This window comes from Microcaecilia unicolor, chromosome 6, assembly GCF_901765095.1.
Source record: "Microcaecilia unicolor chromosome 6, aMicUni1.1, whole genome shotgun sequence".
Taxonomy (NCBI): Eukaryota; Metazoa; Chordata; class Amphibia; order Gymnophiona; family Siphonopidae; genus Microcaecilia; species Microcaecilia unicolor.
The window spans coordinates 320187387-320209920 of record NC_044036.1 but is presented as its reverse complement, the minus strand read 5'-3'; the positions used below and the strand labels follow the sequence as shown (position 1 = coordinate 320209920).

At 50.1% G+C, this 22534-nt stretch overlaps 1 protein-coding gene across 1 annotated transcript in view; it reads right to left on the bottom strand.

Annotated features, from left to right (window-relative positions):
- The window catches only part of ACSF2 (acyl-CoA synthetase family member 2), a 138294-nt gene extending 116029 nt beyond the window's left edge, over positions 1-22265 (bottom strand). Inside the window, exon 1 of the mRNA XM_030208351.1 lies at positions 21983-22265. Within this exon, the coding sequence (XP_030064211.1) occupies positions 21983-22068 (86 nt within the window). The 5' untranslated portion in view covers positions 22069-22265. The remainder of the gene's footprint in view (positions 1-21982) is intronic.
- Between the last annotated feature and the right edge of the window lie 269 nt (positions 22266-22534).

The window sequence follows — 22534 nt, the reverse complement described above, 5'->3', positions numbered from 1 at the left end:
CGAAACGTCAGGGAAGGAGGCGGCGCTCCCGACGTCTACCCTTCCCTTCGCTGTGTTCCGCCTTCTTCTGACGTCAAGGATGACGTCAAAAGAAGGCGGAACACAGCGAAGGGAAACCTAGACGTCGGGAGCGCCGCCTCCTTCCCTGACGCTTCGCTGCCGGAACCGCCACGGAGGTAAATTTAAAAAGAAGAAAAAAAACAAACACGGATGTTGGGGGGAGAGAAGAGGGTGCCCAGTAAAATAGAACAATGGGAGCGGGAGGCCAGGGGAGAAACGACAGCATGGATGCGAAGGGGGGGGGGAGAAGAAGAGGGCGGGCCAGGCTGGGACATGGGAGAGAGAGGAGCATGGATGCGAGGGGGGGTCATGGAAGGGAGAGAGGAGACTTGCTGGAAAAGGGTGAATGGAGGCGGCAGGGGACAGAGGAGCATGGATGGCCATGGATTGGGAGGGCAGGGCTCAGGGAGAGAGGGAAATTGCTGGAAAGGGATTAATGGAGGGGGCAGAGGACAGAGGAGCATGGATTGGGAGGGCAGGACTCAGGGAGAGAGGGGAATTGCTGGATAGGGATGAATGGAGGGGACAGATGGGCATGGATGGATATGGATTGCAGAGCAGGCCTCAGGGAGAGAGGGGAATTGCTGGATAGGGATGAATGGAGGGGCCAGGTGACAGAGGAGCATGGATGGGCATGCATTGGAAGGGCAGGACTCAGGGAGAGGGGAATTGCTGGATAGGGATGAATGGAGGGGACAGATGGGCATGGATGCATATGGATTGCAGGGCAGGCCTCATGGAGAGAGGGGAATTGCTGGATAGGGATGAATGGAGGGGCCAGGTGACAGAGGAGCATGGATGGGCATGGATTGGAAGGGCAGGACTCAGGGAGAGGGGAATTGCTGGATAGGGATGAATGGAGGGGACAGATGGCCATGGATGGATATGGATTGCAGGGCAGGCCTCAGGGAGAGAGGGGAATTGCTGGATAGGGATGAATGGAGGGGGCAGGTGACAGAGGAACATGGATGGCCATGGATTGGGAGGGCAGGGCTCAGGGAGAGAGGGAAATTGCTGGAAAGGGATGAATGGAGGGGGCAGGGGACAGAGGAGCATGGATGGCCATGGATTGGGAGGGCAGGGCTCAGGGACAGAGGGAAATTGCTGGATAGGGATGAATGGAGGGGACACATGGGCATGGATGGATATGGATTGCAGGGCAGGCCTCAGGGAGAGAGGGGAATTGCTGGATAGGGATGAATGGAGGGGACAGGTGACAGAGGAGCATGGATGGGCATAGATTGGGAGGGCAGGGCTCAGGGAGAGAGGGGAATTGCTGGAAAAGGATGAATGGAGGGGGCAGGGGACAGATGGGCATGGATTGGGAGGGCAGGGCTCACACTCTCTCTCTCATATACAATGTCTTTCTGACTCTCACTCTCACACACTCTGTCTCACACTGTATCATATTCACTCTCTATGTGCCACACAGTCACTCACACACTCGCTTGGTCTCATACACTCACTCTCACAGAGAATCTGTGTCTCACACACACTCTCTCTCTCGCCCACACACACACACTCTCACAAACACACTCACACCCAGACTCACTCTCTCTCTCTCACACTCACAATTTCACTCTGACTCTCAAACAGTCACTCTCACATACACTCTCCAAACTTACACTCCGAGGAAAACCTTGCTAGCGCCCGTTTCATTTGTGTCAGAAACGGGCCTTTTTTTACTAGTAATATATATGTTTAATGGAAAATAAATCTGTTGACTCAGGCTGCTTGCTATGTGAATATTCTATCACTGTTTCATTATTGCTATCAATAATTACAAATTAAGGGCATTTGCCTTAAACTTTGTTTTAATTCATTTATCCAGTCCTTACATGCACATGGTTTTGTTTTTTTAAACCCAAAGTTGAATCATAAGGGTGGTTTAATAATTAGCTGTAAACTGTGTTTCTGACTTTACTTGTTTTGGACTACTTTGGGTCCTGCTGATCTGTACAGCTGCTGTCTGGAATTTTGGAACATGGAAATGAGAAGATAAGTTTTGGACGTATTACGTATATGTCAGTTTTTGAATGTGCGTCTGCCAAAACTGGTTTTAGGCATGGCTGGACCCCACAAGAAAAACCTCACTCATTGACCTTCAATCTCCGGAATAGTAGTGGTAAATTTCCAGCTTTGAGATGGGGCATCCTTGGCATCTCTGAACTCCTTTATCTTTGCTGGCATCAGAGGTGTATCTGACTTCAGCGGGAGGGGGGGCCAGAGCCAGAGTGAGGGGGCACATTTTAGCCCCCCCCCCCCCCCCGGCACCGCCGACCCCCCCCCCCTCCACCAACTTTGACACCCCCCTGCCACCGACCCTCTCCACCCCCCTCCCGCCGCCAACTCTCCCCCGCCACTGTCGCCTACCTTTGCTGGCGAGGGACCCCAACCCCCGCCAGCCGAGGTCCTCTCTTCCATTGCAGCAAAGCTTCCTTCAGTTTCAAATTCTTAGTCTGACGTTGTACGTGCAGGACGTCAGACTCAGAACAGGAAGCTTTGCTGCAACGGAAGAGAGGACCTTGGTTGGCGGGGGTTGGGGTCCCCCGCCAGCAAAGATAGGCGACTGTGGGTTGGCGGCAGCAGGGGGTGGAGAGAGTCATCGGCAGGGGGGTCTAGGGCCAAATCTACGCGGGCCCAGGCGCCCCTGGCCCCACGCAGATACGCCCCTGGCTGGCATACTGAGCTCCACCAGCCAAAAAAAATGGACTGCTGATGTTCCTTCGCTACTTGTGCAAACATGCATTCATTCAGCACCCTCAATCATTTTGAAAACTTGGCTCCTATTGTCTGGGTGGCTAGTCTACTAAGAATGCTGGCTCCTCTTACATCCCAAGGGTTTGATTTTGCGCGTTTGGATTTGTTTTTCTTTTCTCAAATGGTCCAAAAAGATAAACGCACAGAGCACAAAAACATCTAGCAAGTGGCTGTTTTCAAAAGAAAAAAAAGATAGAAGTTTTGCTGTTTTGGAAAATCCCTATATTTGCTATTTAGATTCTGGACGTTTTAAGCAAAATGTCAAAAGTCAGACTTAGAGGTTATATTGAAAAAGCCCCTCTTCATACACTGCACATTGCTGAATTTATTTTAGTTACATTTGTACCCTGCGCTTTCCCACTCAGGGCAGGCTCAATACGGCAGGCAATGGAGGGTTAAGTGACTTGCCCAGAATCACAAGGAGCTGCCTGTGCTGGGAATTGAACTCAGTTCCCCAGGACCAAAGTCCACCACCCTAACCACTAGGCCACTCCTCCACTATTATGTTGTCATCTAAGCAGTTTACAATTAAAATAATTAAAAGGCGGAAAAGGATTACAATAGAAACCAAAAGAGAAACAGTTATAGGTTCTGTGTGTTCGCCAGGTCCACTTCCTGCCGGCCAGTGTTGAGTAACGAAAGCTGCAGTGGGTCATTCAGAGTAACGTTTAAAAAATATATAGATTTATTTATTGATTGATTGATTGCATTTGTATCCCGCATTTTCCCACCTATTTGCAGGCTCAATGTGGCTTACAGGGACCTGTTATAGTATAGCCATTCCAGGTTATCAGATACAATTGGTACTGCAAAAAGATTAAGGATGAGAAAAGAGATCTGAGCAGATAGTTATAGAAAGATGATTTTCAGAGATGGGGTGGATTGGCGATGTGGTGTAGTTAAGCTATGGGTTCTCTTTGTAGGCTTTGTTGAAGAGGTACGTTTTCAGAGATTTACGAAAGTTCGTTATTTCGTTGATTGTTTTCAGGTCAGTTGGTAGGGCATTCCATAGCTGTGTGCTTTTGTAAGAGAAGGTAGTCGCATGTGTTAGCTTGTATTTTAGTCCTTTACAGCTGGGGAAGTGTAGGTTAAGAAATTTGCGGGATGATTTTTTGGTATGTCTAGCATCTAGGTCGGGGCGTCTCCCTGGATGATTTTGTGTACAATCGTGCAGATCTTGAACGCGATACGTTCCTTAAGTGGGAGCCAGTGGAGTTTCTCTCTGAGGGGTTTTGCACTTTCATATTTTGTTTTTCCAAATATGAGTCTGGCGGCGGTCTTCTGGGCTGTTTGGAGTTTCTTGATAGTGTGTTCTTTGCAGCCGGCGTACAGTGCATTACAGTAGTCCAGGTGACTTGAGTACCACTGACCTTACCAGGTTACGGAAGACGGATCTCGGGGAAAAAAGGTTTTACTCTTTTGAGTTTCCATATGGAGTGGAACATCTTTTTCGTTGTGTTCTTTACGTGGGTTTCGAGTGTGAGGTTTCGGTCGATGGTGACGCCAAGAATTTTCAGATTGTTTGAGACGGGAAGAGAAAATTTTGGTATGGTTATGGTGGTGAAGTTGCTTGTATTATGTTGTGAGGTGAGTGCAAGACATTGTGTTTTTTCTGCGTTAAGTTTTAACTGGAATGCATCAGTTTTAAATCCTCTGGGCACAGGGAAATATCTACTGTACCTATGTGCAACTTGGCATGTGTAAGTCAAATCTAAATAAAAAAAAAAATAGAAACAATTCAGGAAATGTTCTTGGATGGTAATTTGTACCATAGTATATTTTATAGTGTTCTTTTCCAAATGCTTGTGATGTATTAGTGTACAGCAGACACCAAAAGTCAATGCCTTCCACCCAGAAATGCTAAACGATCCTCCCGCACCTTTCTCAACCTACACTTCCCCAGCTGTAAAGGGGTCAAATACAAACTAACACATACCTCCAGCTTCTCCTACATGAGCACGAAGATGTGGAATGCACTACCAACTCACTTGAAAACGATCAACGAACTAAATAGCCTTGAAAACCTATCTCTTGAAAGAAGCCTACCACGAGAATCCATAATGACTAGAACACAACCCCTTACACACCTTAATTCAGAATGTCTCACTGTATAGCCTGCATAACCTGATCCTCTTGTCTTCTCTTATCCCTTTGTAACATCAGTTGTATTTCTTCTCTGTTACAGGGATGCCATAACAGATCTCTGTAAGCCACATTGAGCCTGCAAATAGGTGGGAAAATGCGGGATACAAGTGCAATAAATAAATAAATAAACATGGCCTAGAGCTTAGAGCAATGGGCTGCAAACCAGGGTAACCGGGCTTCAGATTCCACTTCTCACACAGTGACACATCCTTGTGACCCGGGGCAAGTCATTTTAATCTCCCACCGCTTCAAGTGCACAGTGGAGAAAAGACTAGTCATATTAAACTTTTTATCACCATCATACAGCACTCCATGTGTCCAGTGAAACAATAAAAATGGTACGTATCTATTCCAATCTGTGTGCAATCAAAGCTATAGAGATTTCTACATGGACGCAGACACAAACTTACATAAGGAGTATAACCCAGTATCTTTCTTCAAGCCTGCACCCTATCGATATATGAATTTCTCAAAACTTTTGCAATGTGAATTCCAGCCATCTCTGACACAAACACTGGGTAAGTAAAGTGAGACGTATATTGCACACTTTATATACATTAATAATTCAACCATCTTAAAATTCATATCAAACAGCTGCAGAAATGAACAGTAGCCAGGGCTCATACATGAATAAGAGGTGGTGCTGCTTACACTTCAGACTTGTGCTAATTTCTGTCAAGGGGTAATTTCTCTAAATGGGTTAGTTTTGCAACAGGTGCGAAGCCCAGCACTGGGTCTTTGGGGGGGGGGTCTGAGTATAAAGTAGGGGGGCACAGAATTTTACCCTCCCTGCCACTGCTCTCTGCCCACCCACCCCCACCCCTATGAGCCCCACATACCTGAGCTGGCACGGGCACCCATGCCCTGCCAGCAGAAGCACTTCTCTACCCATGGCCTATATGTTCCTTGGGTGGCAGCCGCCACACCAGGCCTCCCCAGTGCATGCTCAGTGGGGCCTCTCCCATGCAAGTTCTGTTTTGCAGAAAGAGTATAAAAAGGAGAAGGCCCAGACTAGGGGCATAGCTACGTGGGGCCATGGGGGCATGGGCCCCCGTAGATTTGGCCCTGGCCCCCCACCACCAACCCCTTCGACCCTCCCTCCCACCGCCAACCCTCCCCCACCGCTGCCGCGTACAGAAGCCTGCCCTTGCAGATCAGCAACGCGGCCGCGCCGGAGAAGAGGACTTCAGCTGACGGGAACACGGCCGTGCCGGAGGACTTCGACTGGCAGGGGTTGGGGACCCCTGCCAGCAAAGGTACCCGACGGTGGTGGCGGGGGAGGGTTGGCGGCGGCGGGAACAGGGGATCGAAAGGGTTGGCGCTGGGGGGTCAAAGGTGGTGGTGGCGGTGGGGAGGTCAAAAATGGCGGGCGAGGGGGGGTTAAAAATGGCAGGGGGGTTGGCGGCACCGGGGGGGGGGGGGTTTAAAATGTGCCACCTCACCTCAGGCTCTGGACCCCCCTCCCGCCAAAGTCTGGCTACACCTCTGGCCCAGAGCAACAGCAGTAGCCGCTGCCCAGGAAACATGCAGGCCAGAGGTGGAGGAGCGCTTCCACTGGTGCGCCTTGTGAATCCCCACCAGGGCCCCCTATGACTACACCCCTGTTTTGCACATGCCATGACAGTAATGAACCTCACTCCTAAGCCAGGGTATGTGGAGTATGATCTCAGTTTCTCCAATTTACTGTTAATGCTCACTGTAGTGTCTGCATCCTACCAAAGAGAGTTTCACTCTGCAGGTCATAAGATGTTACATGTATACGCAACTTAGACAGGTGCACTTGGAAATTCTTTTTAATGAGGCCAGGGACACCCCATGCAACGGGAAATATTTTTGTACCCTTCTGCCACATTTTTTTGGTCTCAGACTGCATTTCTTGATACTTAACGAGATATGTAGCCACGGGTGGGCCCAGGCCTGGGTGCATCTAGTTTGGGCTCAGACCCACCCACCGGTGGTGCACCCTTGTCAGCACCAACATGGAGAGAGGGACCAGGCTGGGCTCTATGGCTATGGTCCTGTACCTCCCTCCCTTAACAAGCATCACTTTCTCTTCAACAGGTCCCCGGCAGCAGCAGTGTTTCCCCCGCACACTACCTGCTGCTAAACCAGAAGCCTCCCTTCTGCCGCATACCACCCAGGCAGAAACAGGAATTTGCGACAGAGGGAGGCGAGATTCTGCAGAGGGGAGGCCTCCAGGTTAGTGGCAGGCAGCGTTTATGAATCACTGCCTCTGCCGGGGGGGGGGGGGCTTGTTAAGGGAGAAGGGGGAAGATTCAGAGACATGCTGGACAGGGGGAGGGAGAAAGGAAAGACAGAGGGAGAATTGTTAGACATGGGGGTGGAAGGGAGGAGAGGGAAGGAAAGAGATGCTGTATATGAGGAAGGGAAAAGAGAGGGATGATTTTTGGACATGGGGGAGGGAGAGAGAGATGCTGCAGGGAGGAGGGAGAGTTGGGGGAGGAAAGGAGAGATGCACAAGGGAGGGGCAAGAGAGGGAGAATTGTTGGACTTGGCAGCAGTGGCGTAGCAAGGGGGGCTGCCACCCGGGGCGGTTCGCCTTTGCGCCCCCCCCCCCGGGTGCAGGATGATGACATCCCCCCCCCCCCCGACCCAGTGCCTACCCTGAACTCCGTCTAAGCTCCCGCACCCTACCTTTAAAAAGTCTCAGAAACCGAGGCGAGGTGCAGCGCCTCGTGCCTGCAAGTAAAAGAAGTATGGATGGGTCGTCTCATCGTCGATCGGGCCTTCCCTCGCACTGTTTGTCCCGCCCTTGCGGAAATAGGAAGTTGCGTCAGCGGAGGGCGGGACAGACAGAGCGAGGGAAGGCCCAATCGATGATGAGACGATCCATCCATACTTCTTTTACTTGCAGGCGCGAGGCGCTGCGCCTCGCCTCGGTTTCTGAGCTTTTTTAAAGGTAGGGTGCGGGAGCTTAGACGGAGTTCAGGGTAGGCACTGGGTCTGGGGGGGTGTCATCGTGGTGCACCGGGGGGGGGGGGGAGCTGGCAAGAAGCACCCCCCTTGAGCTCACACCCGGGCGGACCGCCCCTCACGCCCCCCCCTTGCTACGCCAGTGCTTGGCAGTGGAGGGAAGGAAGGGAGAGATGCAGCAAAGGGGTAGAAAGGGGTAAGAAAGGGAGAAATCTTACATATGGGGGTAGAGCGGAGAGATGCTGCATGGAGGGGGGAGAGAGGTGAGAGAGGGAAAAATGTTAGACACAGGGGTGGATGGAAAGGAGAGATGGTACATGGAGAAGAGAGGTAGAAAAGTTAGACATGATGGTGGAGGAGAGGAACGGGGAGATTCTGCATGGGGGAGAGATAGATATTGAACCTGGGGCACAAGGAAGGGGGGGGGAGAGACACAGATGTTGGACATGGGAAGGTGAGATGTGTAGAGAGGGGAGAAAGAGGGAGATGTTGGATCCAGGAGCAGAAGGGAGTGATGGAGAGATCCCGGACAATGGGAGTGAAGGAAGAGAGAGGGGAAAATGCTGGTCCAATGGGGAGAGGGCAGGATGGAAGAGAGAAGGGTCAGGGAAATGTCAAGCTACAAGGGTGGAGAAAGGAAGACAATGGGATTGATGGAACCATGTGGGAGAGGCCAGGAGGGGGAGGAGGGGGTGGCATGAGAGGATAGTGATTACAGAGGGTAGAAATATTGTAATAGGGAATAGATTAAGATGAAAGGGAATGGATGGCTGGGGAAGGAGTGAGATGGGGAATAGGAGAGCTAGTGGGTGAGAGAAGAAAACGGAAATTGGACAGGTAGCTGAAAGATAAAAAGGAGAAGGGTGAGAAAGAGGGTGCAATCTGAGTTGACAGAGAAGCAGAAAAGAAAAGAAAAGAAGAGAGGAAGCGCTAAAAAGGAATGATCAATATGTCAGAGGCAGGTATAGTGAGAGAATAGACAGGAGAGAGGAGAAAAGACAAATGGACAGCAGTCACTTGAAGGAGAATTAGCAGACAGGCAGGAAAGCAGAAAAGAAAAACTGGAACCAACATAATGGAAAAATAAAACATCCAGACAACAAAAGTAGAAAAAAGCATTTTATTCTGAATGTTTTAAATAGAATATGTTAGCTTTGGGAATATGTTAGCATATGCAAATGTCTTTGTATTGTGTGCAGTAGGAAAGAAAATGCATTTCTGTTTTTATTTCTCCAGTGTTGTAGTGATTGCTTTGTTTAACATCTTGGGGTTCCTAGTTCAATTTTTGTCTAAATATTTTTATTTCTAATTTGTGATCCCGTGTTCTACAATTGGTGAAAGCTTGTTGGTGTAATAGGAATGGTAGGTGGGAAAATCAGAGGAGAGGCAGGGAGGGGAGCACTAGTATTTTGGATGGGCAAGCATCCCCAGCTGAGGACCTTCTTCTAAGGTGGCCAGAACTCCCATCTACCAAGCTCTACAAAACTCCCTTCTACCAAGCAGGCTTTCATCCTGGAGAACTGGGTTCAAGTCCCACTGCAGCTCCCTGTGACTTTGGCCAAGTCACTTAACCCTCCATTGCACCACGTACAAAATAAGTACCTTATATATAATATGTAAACCACTTTGTAAGCACAGATAAATGGTAGCTCAAGTCCCATTCCCACCCCCTATCCCCTCCTTTCCCTCTACAGTTGGCGACAGCATCCATGAGCTACTGACAACTAAGCACACATGGGGTGCCGGCATCAGTGGCTTAGGGCCATTGTTGCTGCCTGGCAAGCTTGGTAAAAGGGAGTTCTAGCCACCTTCAGAGAAAGCTAATATTTATATTTTGAGGTTGAGGTAGAATGGGACAGAGAAAATGTTGTGCCCACCCAAAACTCTCCATGATCCACTGAGTAATCACTGACTCCCTCCCCCACATCTCTTCCTCTTGTCCTACTGTATACAATTATGTTATTGCTGTGATACTTTGTATCAGACATTGTAACTCTGTACCATACTTTGTAAGCTGCACTGAACCTGCTAACAGCGGGGAAAGAGCGGGGTATAAATGCTACAAATAAATAAATGAACAACACCGTTCTAATGTTCTCTTTCATCACTATGGACTATGGACTAGGGGGCATGTGATGAAACTACAGTTTCGTAAATTTAAAACAAATCGGAGAAAATTTTTCTTCACCCAACGTATAATTAAACTCTGGAATTCGTTGCCGGAGAAAGTGGTGAAGGCGGTTAGCTTAGCAGAGTTTAAAAAGGGGTTGGACGGTTTCCTAAAGGACAAGTCCATAAACCGCTACTAAACGGACTTGGAAAAATCCAAAATTCCAGGAATAACATGTATAGAATGTTTGTACGTTTGGGAAGCTCGTCAGGTGCCCTTGGCCTGGATTGGCCGCTGTCGTGGACAGGATGCTGGGCTCGATGGACCCTTGGTCTTTTCCCAGTATGGCATTACTTATGTACTTATATGTTGCTGATGCTCTATTGCACCCTTGCAGTCCTGTTTTAATCTCACTGCCCTTCCACCCTGTTTTTTCTGTTTATTGTGGGTTTTATTTTATTGTGTTTTCAGTTGTCAGTACAGGGTATATGAAAAGCAATCGTCAAGACACACTAAAAGGCAGCACATAAGACAATGAATGCCCTCAGCATTGAACATTGAAATAAAAAATATGTCTATATTGGCTTTTTAGTAAGCGCCCTCCGACTCACAGTCCTGTTAAGCTTACTTCCCCCCATCCAGTCTACCCATTATATAATTATTTTGTATTCTATCCTCCTTAGTCCCCCTGTCTTTGTCTGTCTTAGTGATTTATTCTGTAGACCACTTAGGACCCTATTTACTAAGGCGCATTAGGATTTTTAACACCCCAAGAATTACCGCGCCTGCTGTGTAGGCGCCTATAGGGATATTGTAGGCGCGTACACAGTTAATACGCGTACATGGTTAACACACGTTAAATATGTTAACACGCCTATAATGCGGCTTAGTAAACAGGGTCCTTAGGTAAGTATTAGATTTTCCATATTTCTACTATAATAAAAGGAACCTTCAACGTTCTGAAGCTGACTCCGTGGCTTCAAGTGAAGGGTTCGTTAGGATCGTTAGGTTCGTCGCTCTGTCACCATCTCTCTCGGCCCTGCCCTCGCGCCTCTGATAGGTCCGCCTTCCTCGACGTCATCACATTTTGAGGTCGAGGGTGGCGGACCTATCAGAGGCGCGAGGGCGGGGCCGACAGAGATGGCTACAGAGCAACGAACCTGACGAAAAAAGAAACCTTCACTTCAGCCACGGAGTCAGCTTCACAACATTGCAGGTGGGTGGCTGGAGGGGAGGGAAAGAGAGGGGGCAACTACCCTGAAACTGGGAGGGTGGGAGGCCCCTGCAACTTGGAGGGGGGCAGACCCTGGAACTTGGAGGGGGCCAGGCAGACCCAGAAACTGGGATGGAGGGAGGGAGGGGGGATCCTGAAACTGGGAGGGGGGGGGAAACGACCCTGGAACAGGGTGGGTGGGAGGGAGGGACAGTGGACACTGGAAATTGGAGTGGGGGCAGACCCTGGAACTTGGAGGGGAGCTGACCCTGGAACTTAGGGGGGGGCAGGCGCACCCAGAAACTGGGATGGAGGGAGGGAGGGGGGACCCTGAAACTGGGAGGGAGGAGGAGAGGGGGGGAAACGACCCTGGAACTGGTGGGTGGGTGGGAGGGGGGGAGAGCAGACACAGGAACTTGGAGGGGGGGCCGGACCCTGAAACTGGGAGGGAGGGGGCCCCTGGCACACACTCTCATTCTCACACACACACACACTCTCGCACACAGTCTCACTCTTTCTGTCACACACACACACATTCACTCTCGCTCTGTCACACACACTCACACATTCACTCTTTCTGTATCACACACTCACTCTCACATACACTCTGTAAAACACACACACTCCGAGGAAAACCTTGCTAGCGCCCGTTTCATTTGTGTCAGAAACGGGCCTTTTTTCCTAGTGTCAAATAAAAGGGAAACATGCAAGTGTCTGATTATATGCACATATATTTTTCCAAGGGCAAAAGATGGGAAAAGACCTCATGGAATAAGAGGCTTTGGGGCTTATTTTCAAAACAAACAAAAAAACCGTCATAAGGTGGCAGATGGAAGTTTTTCTCTCAAAAATGTCCAAGTTGTGATTTTTGACATTCCTATTTTAGAAGTTTTCCTCAACAGTTCATCCTAATTTCAAGGGGGCATGTTGAGGGCGTGTTTTACGCAGGACATTGGCGGCACCAAAAGATAAGACTCTTTCTGCAATAACAGAATAAAATGAAAACGTCTAGGGCCAAAATTAAGATGTTTTTGGCCAGACCTATTTCAATCATGAATAAGTGACCAAATGACTACAGGATGGATTAAGGCAAAACTCCCCTTACTCCCCCAGTGGTCACAAACCCCCTCCCACCCCACCTAAGATGCAACAGTGACAGTACATAAGTCTCAGCAGCTATTTTTTTAAAACACGGCAGCTCCGCCCACAATGCAGATGAGCCAAGCAGAGACAGAGTAGCGGTAGCGGGCAGGAAAGAGTGGGACTCTTTCCTACCCCTGCAGCCACAGAGGCCGCTATGCCACCAGAGTGGGCAGGCCCTTCAAGGTAGGGCTGTCGTGTGGGGGGGTTGTTGGCGGTAACTGCGGCCGCAGCAATGGAGGGGCAGGTTTACAATATATGAGCAAACTTTACTTTTTTTTTTGTTACATTTGTACCCCGCACTTTCCCACTCATGGCAGGCTCAATGCAGCAGGCAATGGAGGGTTAAGTGACTTGCCTAGAGTCACAAGAAGCTGCCTGTGGCGGGAATCGAACTCAGTTCCTCAGTACCCCAGGACCAAAGTCCACCACCCTAACCACTAGGCCACTCCTCCACTTAGTTAAATGTTTTCTTCATGTTCCCCCAGCCTCTGCCCTATATGTCCAAAGTATTTAAACCGTGTACTCCTCACACCCCAACAACTAGGAACGTCACAAGTGCTAAATACGCCCTGTGAAACACGCTCCCAGCTGACACAGTGCACTCCTGCCCTACCCACTTTGGTGATGTCAGCACAAGGGAACCCAACGGATGGCTTCCCTTGTACCCTGTGCAGCCATAACTTGCTACGACCATGCCAACAACCATCCTGGAAATCTGCTTTTTGTTGCTTTTCCAGCATGTTCCACACACAGCAAAACATGCTGATTCCTCCCCAACATGAGATCTGCTGGATATATTTAAAATATTTTATAAGTGGCTTCTTTTCACCATTGCAACTGCTCCCAACCTGGTACCTGTTTTTGTTTGTTTTTTGTTTTTTTTTTAGAAATTTACCAGTGCAGTTATCTCTGGCTTTTCTTTCACTTTTTCACTACAGCGATCTTCAATGCTAATCCCTGGCTTTCTTCAATCTTGCACTCTTTTTACCTCCACCTTCCCTCTGGGAGACGTGGAAGGCCATAATCAAACGGGGCCAGCCATCTCCGGGGACGGCCCCGTAAAGTGGCGTCTCCGACCGTATTATCGAAAAATATGGCCGGCCATCTTTCGTTTCGATAATACGGTCGGGGCCGGCCAAATCTCAACATTTGGGCCGGCCTTAGAGATTGCCGCCATTGGTTTTCCCAGATAATGGAAACTCATGGCGGCCATCTCAAACCCAAGGCACTTGGTCGTGGGAGGAGCCAGCATTTGTAGTGCACTGGTCCCCCTCACATGCCAGGACACCAACCGGGCACTGCAGTGGACTTCACAAATTGATCCCAGGTACATAGCTCCCTTATCTTGGGTGCTGAGCCCCCCCAAAACCCCCTCCCCACAACTGTACATCACTACCATAGCCCTTAGGGATGAAGGGGGGCACCTACATGTGGGTACAGTGGGTTTGTGGTGGGTTTTGAAGGGCTCACATTTACCACCACAAGTGTAACAGGTAGGGGGGGGGGGTGGGCCTGGGTCCGACTGCCTGAAGTGCACTGCACCCACTAAAAACTGCTCCAGGGACCTGCATACTGCTGTGATGGAGCTGGGTATGACATTTGAGGCTGGCAAAAAAAAATTTTAAGTTTTTTTTAGGGTGAGAGGGGGTTGGTGACCACTGGGGGAGTAAGGGGAGGTCATCCTCGATTCCCTCCAGTGGTCATCTGGTCAGTTCAGGCACCTTTTAGAGGCTTGGTCGTGAAAAAAAATGGACCAAGTCTGCCAAATGCTCGTCCGGGGCGCCCTTCTTTTTTCCATTATCGGCCGAGGACGCCCATCTCTTAATCACGTCCCCCAGTCCCGCCTTCGGTATGGTGCCGACACGCCCCCGTGAACTTTGGTCGTCCCCCGCGACGGAAAGCAGTTGAGGGCGCCCAAAATCGGCTTTCGATTATGCCGATTTGGGCGACCCTGAGAGAAGGACACCCATCTCCCGATTTTTGTCGGAAGATGGGCGCCCTTCTCTTTCCAAAAATTCCCCTGATAGCAATTTAGCTGCACTAACTGATTAGCACAGGAACACCCCCTGACATGCCCCCTCTCCCCCCCCCAAATTTTTAAATGTCTTAGTGCACACTGAAATTGCACTTAGTACAGGGCGCTTAGGCGCGTCCCGCAGTACACCATTTAAAAAAAATTTATTTTAATGAGGTCTTTATTTTTATCTAAACAAGCAATTTGACAACAGTATAACTAAGGTACCTCCCTGAACTGTAAGGAGGTTGGAGGATCTAAGCAGCTCAGGAGGAGGTATGGGGCCAGACTACATTCCCCACAAGGCCCTGAGAGAAGGGATCGGGGTGGTAGGTCCCAAAACCCGGTATGGCCCCCATGTGGAAGGGAGGGGGAAAAGGACTGGAAAGAGCAGCTGCTATGGCAGACGAGGGCCAGAAGGGGGAGCAGGGATGACAAAGCTCAATTCCCTTGGGTTAGAAATCAGTACAAGATTCCTTCCACCTGGGAGGGGGAGGAGGTCTCCAACCAACAGCCTAGTAGAGAAGCAGAGTTAATGGAGTGCTTGGAGGAAGGAGAGTCTGGAGGGACCAGCACACCAGGTTTGGAGGAGCCAGTTGACATGGACTGTAATCAGGGTTGCCAGGTGGAAAATTTTTTTCCCACCCAAACCAGCCTAAATCCAGCCCAAAACCCGCCCAAACTCAAACCCCGCTCCTGACACCCCCACCCCCCGCGTCATCACCCCTGCCCCCGCCGTCATCATCCCCGCCTCCCCCGTCACCAGCCCCGCCCCCGTCATCGGCCCCGCCCAGAACGTCACTAACCCCGCCCAAAATGTCACTAACCCCGCCCCCGCGGCCGAAAAAAACGCCTGAAAACCGCCCAAAAGAAAAAAAAGAAGCCCAAAAAACCGCAACCTGCCGCGGGCAAAAATTTCCCGCGGCGGGTCGCGGAAAACCGCCCATCTGGCAACACTGACTGTAATTGTACTTTGGGGCAGAGTTGCAGGGACTGAAGGCAGTGGGTGGTCACAGGAGTCAATTAGTTGTGTTGTGGGCGGTGTACTGCCATTCTGCAACCACCCAAGCGGAAAGACTTTTAAAACTGAAACCCAGGCTGTTGGAGGGGGGGGGGGGGGGGGGAGAGAGACTTGGATTTAAAGGGAAGTTTTTTTCTTGTTGCTTTGTTTTGGAAACTGCATGGGACTTTAACCCCCTTGAACTGAGATTTGTGGAGGAGGGGAAATAAACTGTTTGGAACTAAAAGCTGTGTAGTCTGGAAGGACTTTGTTTGTGGACTGCTGAAGGGAGCCCACCACCCCCTGAAGGTTTGCTACCGGAATTACAGATATTACAGTACGTAATGAAGGAAGAACAAACTGTTCTGTTCTTATCAGTGCATTTTTTCTAGCAGGAAAGGTGCCGGTACTCAAATGCCAGTCTACCCTTCAGGGGTGGGGTGATCACTGAGGGCAGAGCCGTAGCGAGGGGAGCTGACACCCGGGGCGGGTCAACGCTGCGCACACCCCCCCCCCCCGGGTGCAGCACGGCGCACCCTAGTCCCGCTGGAGCGCACCCCCCCCCGGAGCGCATACCTCCCCCCCCACCGGAGCGCTTACCTGTGGCGAGGGACGGGCGGGAGGGACGATCCACCCCGACTGCACGTTGCTGGGGTGTGTCGGCTCCGCTCTGGTTCACTGCTCTCTCTGTCCCGGAACAGGAAGTAACCTGTTCCGGGGAAGAGAGGGCAGTGCACCAGTGCGGAGCTGACACCCCCCCCCCAGCGGCGTGCACCCAGGGCGGACCGCCCCCCCCCCTGCCTCCCCATTCCTACGCCACTGACTGAGGGATCCATCCATCCCATAATAGCCAGGCCCCCTGCAACCAGTCACAGAATCTGTGACAAGGCATAATTGGTGTGTAGAGCCTGAGCTCTTTCATTAAAACTTGGGGGTCCATGGGTCAATTTTAGCAGCCAATGGAAAAGGTGCCGGTATTCAGTACCCCCCACGTACCCACTCAAAAAAATCCCCGCTTCTTATTCAAACAAGAAATATTGATCATGTAACCTCAAACATATTTTAACAGTTTTTATCCCATATCCCCCCAACCAGCCCCCCCCCATCCCTACAATCAACTGTCCAGGAAAGACGAGGCGAATTAGAATCAACACCTGCTAAGATTCAAGCTGAGCAATGTGTTAGAAATAGTTTACAGGTGCTTTCCCACTTGTGCAAAGTGTTTCGACGTATCGCCAATAAACGTTCCTTGTCACATATATACCACAACTCAGTGAGCCATTTGACCAAGGAAGGGACCACTGTCTGCTTCCAGTGGGCTGCTAAAGTGACTCTTGAGGCACAGGTTGCTTGTCTCACAAGGAGAGCTTGTGGTCTTTTAAGTCCAGGAACTTTCTTAAGAAACAAACGATATAAACGGGGACCATTGAATTGTGCATGATGATAACCACTTTTGAAGTCTATGTTGAATCGCCCTCCAGAAGGCCCGGGCTTGGACACATGTCCACCGAATATGGCCCATAGTGCCAACTTCGCCACATCTTCTCCAACACAGATTAGAGGAGGGCTAGTCCACCATTTTAAGCTGCGTTAGGCATGTGTTGGCACCACATCAGAGCCATAGCGAGGGGAGCTGACACCCGGGGCGGGTTGCCGCTGTGCACCCCCCCCCCCCGGGTGCAGCACGACGCACCCTCCTCCCGCTGGAGCGCACCCCCCCCGGAGCGCATACCTGCAGCGAGGGACGGGCGGGAGGGCCGATCTGCCCCGACTGCATGTTGCTGGCTCCGCGTTGGTTCACTGCTCTCTCTGTCCCGGAACAGGAAGTAACCTGTTCCGGGGCAGAGAGGGCAGTGCACCAGCGCGGAGCCGACACCCCCCAGCGGCGTGCACCCGGGGCGGACTGCCCCCCCCCGCCCCCCCTTCCTACGCCACTGCACCACATGCAGCTTAGTAAAAGTGCCCCTTAGGTTGAAAACCCTTCAGGGACAGGAAAAATAAAGATACATACCTGTAGCAGGTATTCTCCGAGGACAGCAGGCGCAATATTCTCACGTATGGGTCGTCGTCCGTGACTGCCCAGGAGACCGGAACTTTGAAAAACAAAAAGAACTCTCCAGAACGCGCCGTCGTGCGGACCGCACTGCGAATGTGCGAACGCTTCTGGGGAGTTCTTTTTGTTTTTCAAAGCCTGCTTGTCCTCGGAGAAATACCTACTATCTGAATATAATGCACAATCCCTTCCCTCTGCCTTCCTTCTCACTGAAAAACTGCCAATACCGTCCAGGAGTTTGATTAAAATAGAATAGAATGGGGGTGTTTGTTCTAAAGCAAAATCTATTTGGTATCACAGACAGAAAATGAAATAATCAATCATAGATGAAAATAAAGTATATACAACTCTAACCACTGAACTGTGATCCCAAAATTCAAACACTGGAATAGAAGCCTATGACTCCAGACTAATTGTAGGTGTCAACTTGAGACCTGCACGGGAATGGGGTTTGCAGGAATCCCGCGGAACCCGCAGGATTCCCACAGGGACGGAAGCAGTTCTTGCGGGCTTCCCGTGGGGACGGAAGCAGTTCCTGTGGGATTCCCTTGGGGACAGAGGCAATTCCTGTGCGGTTCTCATGGAAGTGTATGCTGCACTTGCGCCAGCCTCTCATCTACCGAGTACCAGGTTATTTGAGTGCTGTCTCCTCGTCCTCCTTGCTTTAACAGCACAGATGTGGAAAGTCTCCATTAAGGAGGAGGTAGCGATACAAATGGTGATGAAATTCAAAAAGGAATGGGATGAACACAGAGGATCTCTAATTAGAAAATGGAAGTTATAAAAAACCTAAACTTAAATGGCTGCATGTGTGTGGATGTGTCGCGTGACACTTAGATGGTGACTGTGGTGTGATGAACTAGGGCCGATACCGGGAGACCTGTACGGTCTGTGTCTCATATATGGCAATCTGGTTTAGGATGGGCTGGAAAGGGTTTAGACAGCAATTTTAGTGGCTGGAACATGAGGACAATGCTGGACAGACTTTTACGGTCTGTGTCCCGCAAATGAGAAGATGAATAGGCTGGAGTGGGCTTCGGCAACTCCAGCTGTTGGAACATAAAGATAGGGCCAGGCAGACTTCTATGGTCTATGTCCCAGAAATGCCAAAGAAAGACCATAATCAAGTATATAATATTACATTCATTGTTGATTTAAGCATGAATTGATAACGATTGTGACTACTGGGCAGACTGGATGGACCGATCCGGATTTTATCTGCGGTCATTTACTACGTTACTATTAATCCTGTCTGCTCCCAGGCTGATGTGCAGACCTCAGCTCTGACATAGGTACGAGCATCAGATGTCACCTGACCAACTGGCGCATGCATGCGGGGATCTCTTAGCACACAGTGCCAGTGAATCAGAGAAGTCTTACATGTGCGCACCAGAGTGTTCCAACGTCCGTTCCTTCCTTGCCTGCAGTGCTGTGGCTCAAACCCAGAGAAAGACGGAGAGCCGACAGGAATTTTTTTTTTTCATGTACCATTAAATTCTTGTGGGACTGGATGAGGACAGGTTAAATTCTTGCGGGGATGGGTGGGGATATGGGGACGGGCAGGGATGGGTTAGATTCCCCAGGGGGACAGGTGAGGATGAGTTAGATTCTCTAAGGGGATGAATGGGGACGGGTTGGATTCCAGTGGGGACGGGGCGGAGACGGGTTGGATCTCTGTCCCTGTGCAACTCTCTAGTGTCAACTCAGCACAAGTTAACCCTCTGTAAACAGTGAAGGAATTCACTGAATATTAGGGGTACTCAAGCATGCCCACAGCAGTGTACCTCCAAAAGTTTACAACGAAGCCTACGCAACGGTTCTGCAGGAACCCCTTACTGTGGATATCTGAACCTTACTATCACAGGCAGCACCTTGAATAGATCTCTATTTGAACTCTCAAACTGAGAATCCCTGGCAGTGCTGGGATTAGAACCCCTTCCAACCTGCAAGAAGTTACACTGCAAGGCCGAATAGGAGCAAGATTTTTATTTGGGCGGGGGGGGGGGGGGGTAGGGGTGGCTAGTCGTTAAAAGGCAACAAAGCAGCTGAGTAGAGATGATCCTACAATTTGGATAACCAGGACTAGTGTTAAACATGAAGGAGCCCAGGGCAAAAACTGGGTAGGGGACCCCAAAACCTACTTTTAGGCCATACCACCTTCAGATGGAGCTAGGCTAGGCACCCTGTAGCAAGGAGGCCCAGGACAACTGCTTTGGTTGCCACCCCGTAACAATACAAAAGCAGAAGAAACAAGTCTTCGCAAAAAAAAAAAAATACAACAAAACAGCGAAGATGACTAAAAAACTAAAAAAGGACAACGCTTCAAATAACAATCCAGTTAAAAATGCAATTTTAATGGTCGACGAACAAGATAAAAATTATATAAATCTACAATTTTAAAGATAAAAATTACAATTTGGATGGTCGAAGACTCCACGCAGCTGTGTTTCGGCCTACTGGGCCTGCATCAGGAGTCTGTTTTTAAAAAAAAAAAAACATCATATAAAGATATAATATAAAGACAGTAATGAACCAGTGGCGTAGCTACAGGTGGGCCTGGATGGGCACAGGCCCACCCATTCTTGCCTCGGGCCCACCCAGTCTAGTAGCCTCCAAATCCTCTCTCTCGGCAGCTACCCATCTCTCTGTGCTCCTCCCCCTGTCTCATCTACCTTTGAGCTGTCATCTGCAGCAATTCCTTTAGGCGACCTGCACCAACCCTGTAGGCTTTCCTCTACCGTGTCCCACCCTAGATGATGTCACTTACTGTTTCTTCACAGGCGGGGACGCGGTAGAGGGAAAAGCCTGCAGGACCAGTGCAAGTTGCTTATATAGGAATCGTTGCTGGCAATAGCTTGGAAGTTGACTGCCCCCATCGTATCATCTATTCACTTGTCCTTTAGATTTGTAAGCTCTTTGAGCAGGGCCTGTCCTTTTATGTTAAATTGTACAGCGCTGCGTAACCCTAGCAGCGCTATAGAAATGTTAAGTAGTAGTAGTAGTAAGTAGACCGAGGAGGGAGAGGTTTCAGAGAAAGACAAGCAGATGCTGGGCGGGAGGGGGGGGGGGGGGGGGGGGGAGATGACAATAGGGGTAGATAGAAAGGTTTTTAAAAAAACTGTATGTATTAATGGGGGGTGGGGTGGGAAGGGCCCACCCCAGTTAACTTGGGGCCCACCCGAAATGGCAGATCTGGCTACGCTCCTGTCACTACATAACTGTTCTTCTCACAACGATTCCCTAATGTGTCTGTAACACATGAATCTTATTCGACCATAACATCACTTTGTATTTATTTCATCACCAGAGGTGGCTAACGCCGCACGGTACTATGCAAGCCACATTGAGCCTGCAAATAGGTGGGGAACATGTGGGGTACAAATGTAACAAATAAATAAATAATTACATAAGTTGGCATAAGATTTACATATATAAGGGATCAAAACACCCCGTGACACCAGAGATAACAACATTAGAGCCAGGAACTGTAAAGGGCGGTCTTTTGCAACCGGAGCTGAGGATCGCACAACAGATCCACTTGTACCTGGCATTTCACAAGGCGATGAAAAGATTAATAAGATTACAGTAGCGAGGCAGGAAAATGTCAAGTGAAAGCAGTTGTAGGGAAATGGGAAGTGGGGGAAACGTGAGATCGGTGGTTGTTTCTCAAGAAATGCCTTTACTCCTACCCATCCCCTTTAACAAAAAAAAAGGTGAACTGGAAAAGGCTGGTGCATTACGGTGTATTTTTGTATCTGGAGCCATCGCTCCTATATATAGAATTTTGAAATAAATGAGACAAGCCAGAGAGACCGGAGGAGGTAAACAGTTCTCTAGCACGGAGGAGGCAGCACAAACCCAACTTCTCCACAGCTGAAACACGAGTTTCTCACTTCCTGCAGTCTTTGGCTCGAAACCAGATTACAGACACGGATCCCGAATGACACTAGACCCGTCACCGTCACCACCACCACCCCCCCCCCCCCCCCCCGGTCCCAAAAGAGGCCGATGAAAGAGATCCGAACAGCAGCCTCCAGGCAGGGCTGCCAGGAACTTTTAAAGAACCGGACAATGTCGCACCTCTGTCCTGACATCCATCAAGGGGTACAGAGAGAGAGAGAGAGAGAGAGAGGGGTGGTGTGGGGTGGAAGTTGTAGGTTTGTCAGGGGTGGGTGGGGGGGGGGTCATTCTTGCAAATTGCCCTAATAACAGAGCAGACCTGGGATTATATATCCCACTGCCTGTATGAACTTGCAATGATGCTTCTTAAGCAAGTGCAATTAAGAATAACTGGTTTAACTTGTCCCTTCTGACCACCAAGAAGAAGTCATTTGGCTACCAAGAGAGACGTCTTAAAGCCCTAGGGGGGAGAACGAACCAGACTGGAAAGGACCAACATGAAAACAAAGAGTTCGAATGCAGAGTGAGGGTACCGATGGCCAAAGCTCTTTGCATTAGTCGCACATGCCATCACGTCCTGCTCTCTCTCTCCCAAGAAGCCCGCCTGTTGCTGGTCCCCTTGACCTCCCTCCCCACACGCCCCCCTTTACCTAGCACGGTGGATGCCCCGAATCCCGGTGCTCCTCCAGCCTGGCCCGAGTGCGGGCAGCAGTCTCAGCAGAGACAGCGTAGTCATAAGCTCTGCAGGCAATACAACTCAAGCGTGAACCGGACCGAACCGTCTTGCTCCTCAAGGCCCCACCGTCTGCCACCGCCGGGTCCCCGATCCTCCACCCGGGCCTCCGGAATTGCACCGTCCCGCTTCGACTTGCAGTGGGGCCGAGGAATCCACCTTCGATCATTCACCCGTCAAAAAAGAAAGTCCCTTCCCTGTGGCTCAGCCTACTCATGCGACCCAGCACGAAAGGGCGGGAACCGTCTCAAGCGCTCCTCCCACCACCGCACGAAAACCACGCCCCCTTCTTGGATTCTTTTTATTTGCGCTTATTGTACCGTTTCAGCTGGCTCAGGGAACAAAGCGGTTTACATACTAGTAAAATACACCTGACAGGAAAAGGAACTGCAATGTTCAACAGGACAAGTGGAGAAAGAAACACAAAACATGAGAACAATGAGACAAAATCAGAAGGGGGCGGGGGGGG